General features: G+C 45.4%; 1 protein-coding gene and 1 pseudogene across 1 annotated transcript in view; both read right to left on the bottom strand.

Moving 5' to 3' along the window:
- Nucleotides 1-2,664, bottom strand: part of LOC113458484 (glutamate-rich protein 2-like) — a 14,472-nt gene extending 11,808 nt beyond the window's left edge. Inside the window, exons 1-2 of the mRNA XM_026789923.1 lie at nucleotides 2,223-2,664; nucleotides 2,066-2,111 (exon numbers count right to left, since the gene is read on the bottom strand). Of these exons, the coding sequence (XP_026645724.1) occupies nucleotides 2,066-2,111; nucleotides 2,223-2,664 (488 nt within the window). The remainder of the gene's footprint in view (nucleotides 1-2,065; nucleotides 2,112-2,222) is intronic.
- A 1,887-nt stretch (nucleotides 2,665-4,551) lies between these two features.
- On the bottom strand, nucleotides 4,552-4,990 carry LOC101980582 (annotated as a pseudogene).
- Between the last annotated feature and the right edge of the window lie 2,673 nt (nucleotides 4,991-7,663).

Genomic DNA, 7,663 nt, shown 5'->3' with positions numbered 1-7,663 from the left:
TGAGGTCATGACAGTTTCAAATATGAGGTCATGACAGTTTCAAATATGAGGTCATGACAGTTTCATTCACTAGCTGGGAGTTCTGTGAGAGAAGGGACTTCGGGGATTTGCCCATTTCTAGGGCTGCTGCTCAGCAAGCAATTGCTGAATGGGTAGGACTGGAAAGAAACAGAGACCGCAGCATGTCAACTAGAGTTCAGCTGTTCACCATGGTAGCCATGAAGCCATGTACAGGAACTAAGCCTGTGGAATGTGGTTACCTCAAACTGATGGTACCCAAAAGACTCAGTACCCTAAAATGGGTGTAAGGTATCTCACAACAGACACATCTAGGCCCATGTCACTAACTAGCAGCCAGTGGGGCCACGCAGGTCCTATGTGGACTGCAAAGTCCAAACAGCTATTTATCAACTGAGGGTCAAATTCCCAAATATTGTTTTAGGTTTCTCTCGTAATGGTGGAAGGTATAACATTTTTCCTCTATTGTATTTATGCAACTATCTTGCTCTTTTTTTTCCTATTTGTTTTCATAAACATCCTTGTGTTGTGATTGACAGCGAATGGATGAGTAGACTGTGGGGTACATCGTGGTGAAGAAGGGTTGGCTAGTGGGGGGACGCATAACACAACCAAGGCACACTTCACTGTACAGCGTCAAATCCATATATGATGATCGTCCACCCCTGAATCCCTCCTTGGCAGGACAGAGGCTGGCTGGAGGCAACCTATGTTCAAATATCAACAGATCTTGTAATTTTGAGTCAGTTTCTTAACCTCTGTGTAATTCAGCTCATTGAAGTATAAAATGATGATACAAGGTAACTACTCTCTCACCCCGTGGGCTCCTGTACAGGTAAACACACAGAACAACGGAACTTAACTGCCACTAGAAGTCAATCACCTCAATGAGCCCTAGTGCTTTCATTATGAATGGCCTGGCTCTGTACACACAGTCCTGAAACCTGGGAAATGAAAACCAGTTCTACTTGAAACCCCAGACTGTTTGGACATGGAAGCAGAGAGTACAGTTGAGGCATGTAGCTTTCAAACGAAGACGGATGAGAGACTGGAATTCTGGAGCGGGTGCAGTGGGGGTTCCTAGGAAAATGTTGGGATTTAGTTCTGGAAACTCGGCAGTTAAAGATTATTTCTGTTGAGGTTGTTTTCTGGAGATTAAAACAAAAATAAAAACGTGTGTGTGTGTGTGTGTGTGTGTGTGTGTGTGTGTGTGTGTGTGTGGTGTGTGTGTATTCGCGAGTCACTGACATTGAGTTTTAGGATAATTAAAGTATTTAAAGTATCTTTTTCAGCCAGCTGGCCTGGGTCTGAAAAAGCCTGGGATAAAACCGGACTCGCTGAACATAGCGGACAATGAGGACTACTGAGAACTCAAGATCAATGGCAATGGGTTTTTGATCCTACTGGCTTTGTGGGAGCCTAGGCAGTTTGGATGCTCACCTTACTAGACCTGGATGGAGGTGGGGGGTCCTTGGACTTCCCACAGGTCAGGGAACCCTGATTGCTCTTCGGGCTGATGAGGGAGGGGGACTTGATTGGAGGAGGGGGAGGAACTGGGAGGCGGTGGCGGGGAAGAGACAGAAATCTTAAATAAATAAATTAAAAAAAATAAAGTATCTTTTTCAGATCTCCTTTTTAAAAAGCAGTTTTCTTGGGGGCAAGAACAAACACCTTCACCTACGCTACCGGTGTTACTGCACTAGATACTGTTGAAATCCTATTGGTGTGCGGTACAGGAGTTCAAAGGAGTGCGGTTCAAGGAGTCAAAAAGTCAAACTCTTGATTTTTTTGGACAGACCAAGCCATCCAGACTGGATTTTTGACCCTTCTCTAGAGCGATCAGGAAGAGCAAGTCAGGGAATGCTCATCCTTATAAATCATTAAATTGTTTTCAGGCAACTGGGAGAACTGGGGAGAACTGGGGCGGAGCTGGAGGCCCGCGATGGAAGGTGACAGTTTTCCTTTGGGCCGCAGGGTGAGATACGCACACCCAGGCAGACCTGCACACCCAGGCAGACCTCCCCTCCTCTCAGCTAAACATCCTTACCTTCTCGGGCGGTGCCTCGGCAGCCGTGGGGCTCCAGAGCCCCAACCTGCAGTGTTAGAGAAGTTTTCGGGGTTAGGCGCCGTCGGAGGTGCGGGCTGGGTCCCGCCACTAGCGGGGACACCAGGAAATTACTCGCAGTCACCACGGCGCTGCTTACCCGCTGGCGACCCTGCCAAAGAGATTCCTCGAAGGGTTGACCAGGAGGGCCAGACCCGCTCGCCGCCGGCGCTGGGTTCCGAGTTGCGAGCCTGGGACGCCGTGTCGCCATGGAGACAGGGGGGGCTGCCGCTGGAGCCCCGGGAGCCGCGGGAGCCGCCCAGCGACCGGGCGGTCGGACGCAGCGGAGGGGCGAGCGGGGCAGAGCGCGGCGGGCCAGGGGTGGGGCGCTGGGAGCGAGCCGGAGGCGGGCCGGGGGTTGGGCTAGCTGATGGAACCGCGCGGAGGGTGGAGCGTGCGGCGCGGGATGCCCAGCGCCCCGCGGGCCTGGGGGTCACGCTGCGGGGCAAGTTGGGGGCGCACACCCTGGGGCAGACTTGAGCACGTACCCTGGTTACTTTAAGAAAGGCCGGAGACAGGGGGAGTGGAAGGTCGGTTTCCATACCTGATCCTGACTCTAGGTGGCAGAGGGAAAGGGGCGAGGTGGCCTCATTTGGGGGTTACAACTTGTGGAAGAAAAGATGCCTTGAGTTGGGAGGGATGGGTGCGTGTGGATGTAGATGAACAAAAAATCCCCTGCACCTGAGATCGCCCCGAGATGATTATGGGTTTTCTGGGGGTCTCGACATCAATTCTAGGGATCCGGTTCGGGTGTTTAGAACCAGACTGGCCTTTCCCACCAGCCCGGGCCAAGTCTGGGTTCCCTTTCGCGCCCGGGCTGCTACTGAAGCAGCCACTCAGTCAGTTGGAGGTCTTATGCTTCACCGCTTCGGTCACAAAAGAGGGTGGGAGGACTCTGTTAGAAAATCTCAATTGTTTCTCAAGCTTATCTTCTAGGGGGAAAAAAATGGGTAACCTCTCTCCTTGAACACGGAGAATTTGTCGCTAGGCAACCAGTTTTAAAGAGAGACCCGTTTGTTGGAATCAAATCTGGATTCGAATTCCACACAGAAGAGATATAAGCACTATATTAAGGGCCCTCTGGGGACCCGCACTTTACCTTTTGGTGAAAACATGTAAGTTTTAATGTATAGAAGATGCTTTAATTTTAACATTATTATGAAAATAGAACCAGCCAATGCATTCAGAACCAAGAATAGACAGAGTTTCAGTTATTCTTTTAAATTCTCTGATTCGACCATCCAGTCGCTCTCTAAGTCTCTTTGAGTCATGAATGATAGGAAAGCAACAAGAAAAAAAAAAGGTTAGAATGGAAGTTTAAGGAACTCAGTGAAATAATTAATAAATAAATTAATAAATAATTAATAAATGCCTTGTTTGATGGGGACCTAGCCAGCCGCAACTTCCACAATCTCAAGAACAGGGACGCTACACATCAGATGTTGCTTAGTAAAGGCAAAGAGAAAGCGTATTTCTTTCTTTCTTTTTTTTTTTTTAATTTTTCGAGACACGGTTTCTCCGTAGCTTTTGGTTCCTGTCCTGGAACTAGCTCTTGTAGACCAGGCTGGCCTTGAACTCACAGAGATCCGCCTGCCTCTGCCTCCCGAGTGCTGGGACTAAAGGCGTGCGCCACCACAGCCCGGCTGAAAGCGTATTTCTTGATCGCATCTATGAACGTTAGTTCTGTTAAATTTGCTTGGCATTGATAAAAAGATAATGGTGACTTTTGCTGCTCACACCGCCCTATTGTAAGTGTAAGAAGTCAAGCTGACTTGATGACGCTGTCTCTTCCTACCACCTGTACCCCAAAAGACGAATTCACGCAAGTTTATACAGTGCAGGGCTTTCAAGGTGTGTCTATTGTTCCTACATCTCAGAACATGGAAAGAGAAAAGATGTTCAGTCTGACATATGACCTCCGGGCGGTAACGCCTAGGTAACAGTAGCTCTTCTGCTGTAATTTGCATCTAAGTCCAAGAACCTACTTAGGGAGCAACTAAGGATAAGCTCATTCCAGCAGAGCACCTGACCCAAGGCCTATTCAACCCCACAACGGTTATCTTATTTCTCTTTGATGAAAAAGCGTTACAGTTCAAGCGTTTCTTTGCATAATGTTGGGAATAATTCGCCCACCTTTATAACCTTTATGTAGGCGTTGTTATTGGCATGATGCTCACATAGAAAGTTTAGCTCTGGTCTGTGCATTTGGACACAGGATGTTTATCTAAAGTTTCTGCCTAGTGAGTGGTTGTTCTAAAGAAGTGAGAGAGAAAGCCAGATGTTCATACAAATACCAGATCACTTCATAGCATCTACTATTAAACTCTACGGTGCTGTGGTTTTAGTGGTCCTGGACTTTGTATACCCTAGAAGAGCAGTCTGCTACTAAGCTACATGCCAGGACCGTTCTCTTGATTTTTTTTCCCCACAGTCCATAAAGGCTCTTTATTTATGTTTTACATCTCTAGAAAAAGAATCCCAGGATTTTCCCTCCTGTGTGCTTTCGTCTTGCCTCTTCATGGTCCATGATGCCAGCTGAGGTGGTCAGTACAATGAAGCCAAACTGACGGGATGGGAGCAGATTGTTCTGCCATTTTTCTAGGTCTTTGAGTTGCACATCAAATCTAGGGCTTATCACTCCACACTTGTCAACCTGCCGGTGAGGTTCACGACGATCTTCCCAGCTCTGTGGTCGTCAATGATTTCAAATTCACCGATGTAACCGTGCCTCATCATCATGGTTAGGAACCGAACGATGACTTTGGAGCAGGGCCTGATGAGGACCTGGCGTTTGCCTCTCTTCTCTGCATTGTTGATGCTCTTGAGAGCATTGGCCAGGACGTTCATGCGAACCATGGTGGCAGCGCGGGAAGATGGCCGAAAGAGGCTGTTCTCTTGATTTTTAATGGCTACATTTTCATCTCAGTTCTGAATGTTAGCAGAGCATGATACAAAAAATGTTTTAATAACATGCATTGCTTTCTGATCATAAAGCAAACGCAGGGATTAGGGGTGCAGGTTAGTTGGAAAGTACTTGCCCAGTACATGGTAGTCATAGGCTCAATGCTGAGCACTGAACACACACCACACAACAAACAAACAAGTGCCCTCCCAAACCAAAAGCCTGGGTTATCAATACATGCTCATGAAGGACAATGTACAACATATGAAAAAGCACAACTAAAATAAACTACCCAGAATGCTACTGCCCAGTATTAATCCCACTCACTAACTGTAATTTTTACTTTGGGCACTCTTTTGGGCAGAGAGATAATTACTTACTAACATTTGTATTTGAAGGTCTATGTTATTGGTATTCTTTTTTACTTAACATTTTCTCTTGAATATTTTCCCAATGCCTTTAGTCTTTGAAATGTTTTAGTAGCATATTTATGATATGTATTACAACTCATTTGTAATTTTTTTCAGAGAGTCCCTAATTTGAAAAATTCTAACTTTTCTCTTGCTAACTCATTGGTTCTGAAAATCTTTGTTGGGATCTGTCTAGAGGCTGTATGCCGGGCATGAGACGTGAGCACCGAAGAAGAACTATAAGCAATGAGGTTTTGATGACCATCTTTGTAAATAAATCTTTGATGACATCTTTCATTCCCAGACCAAATTCCTAGCTCTATGAAAACATAACTTCGAAAGGCATTCTTGGAGCTTCAGAGGCCGGCTTAAACTCAAATTCTGAACTGTAAAATATTAACTTTTTGGAAAAGTACCAACAGCAGACTTAATATTTACTTTGTGCAAAGTGTGAACTTCCCCAGAAGATGCTTTCTCGCCAGTTGCTGGGAAACACCAAGGGTGTTTGAAGTATATTGACTTGGGCTTTCGCCTCTAATTCTTTCCAGGATTTGCTGGTTTGCTCAATAGTGTGAGATTGTTTGAAGTCTATGCAAATTACCCCACTTCCTCCTCTCACAGTTAAATTGTTAAGGGTGGTGTTTAATTTCCAGCTCCCCTCTTGTAAACACAGGGCTGTTGCTCATTTCTTCCATTTATCTCCTCATGGGAAACACTTGGTATCTTTACACTGACCTCAGGGTATAGTTCTTCTAAACAAAAATTATCATATACACATTCCTGTAAGGCACTTGACTTAACACATCCTGTGGTTATCTTCAGTCAGGAGATATGTAAATTGATCATTGCATGTAGGGAGTTTCGTTATAGAGAATTTTAAACTAAATACAGCAACCACTGCCGCCACCACATTTGTATATACTTGTGTCTTCATGACACCTTGCTCTCTCTGACAATTAAAAATTAAAATATTCGGTCAAGCCACAAGACTTTGTCATTTGTAGCTACAAACTGGTGGCGACAGCATGTCGTTCTGTTTTTACAAATACTTTGTAAATTAGTTTATAATTTTCACCTTTCCCCAAATGTTCAACTTCCTTCTCCTCTTAGTAAGGATGTCCTTTGTGATTGCACAAGAGGGTTTGTCTTGGCTTTCATCTATGGTTGAAGCTGGTCAGGAGGGTGCCCATAAAATGGTTATTTATTATTTTGGAGTCAGTAGAGGGAGCCTGGAGCCAAAAGATTACTATTGAGGGCATGCAAATTATGATTGTCTTCCAGTTCATGATATGCGGATGAATTTAAACACTGGTATGGATGTAAAACAGCAATGATTTTAATGTTGGTTTGCTTAACTCTCTTTTCAAAAGACCAGAAAGAGACTGGCTGCCAGTGCAAGTTTGATGTCTTAAGTGTTCTCAATGGGGCCAAACAGAATTCTGATATTCTTGACTTCTCAGCAAGTAATCCCAGCGCTAACATGCTGCTGAGGTCAGTTGTGCGCAATGCTTTCTCCTTTTTTTCAGAGCACAGTGTAGGTTACCCTTCCATTTCCTGTGGACACACTGTCAAGACTCTTCGCTTTGTTAGAACTTTAGAATATGTCACTTCCAATTCTGTCTTGATGTAGTCACTGCAGCGTGGTCAGTTGTCTGCCCCGGAACACAAAGGGAAGCTCTCTCACCCTACAGAAATCTCACAGCCTTCTAGGAAGACCCCCTAGCACATTCCCACAGCTTTCACAGACTAGGGATTTTCTTAATGTTAAGGATGCCCCCGGGCCACGTTACAGCTCAATGGAGAGTACCTATATACATCAGTTCCTTACTCGGGACCTTCCTCAGCCCAAGATAGTGGCTGCTCCTCACATGTGACATGTCTGCATCCTTCTAGAAGACAGTCCTTTGTGCTACCGAATAACTGTATAATTGTTTTTTTTTTTTTAAGAAAATTTCATTTACTTACTATGTGTATGTCTACATGTGTGGAAGTGAGCATGCTATGGCATGGATGTGGAAGTTATGTCATAATCGGTCATTTGTTTCCATCATGTGGTTTCCAGGGACTGAACTCAGGTTCTTCAGCTTAGCAGCAAGCCCCTTAACCCACTGAGCCGTCTTGCTGGCCACTTAGTTTGTGCTTCTCTCTAACAGTGCCCTGGAGGTGGTCACAATTGAGCATGATAGGAGCAGCCACCGTCCAGTGATCACCATTTCCATCATCTTGTCG

The sequence above is a fragment of the Microtus ochrogaster genome, chromosome 4 (assembly GCF_000317375.1).
Source record: "Microtus ochrogaster isolate Prairie Vole_2 chromosome 4, MicOch1.0, whole genome shotgun sequence".
Taxonomy (NCBI): Eukaryota; Metazoa; Chordata; class Mammalia; order Rodentia; family Cricetidae; genus Microtus; species Microtus ochrogaster.
Note: the sequence above shows the minus strand (reverse complement) of the source record. Positions and strands in the feature narration are given on the sequence as shown.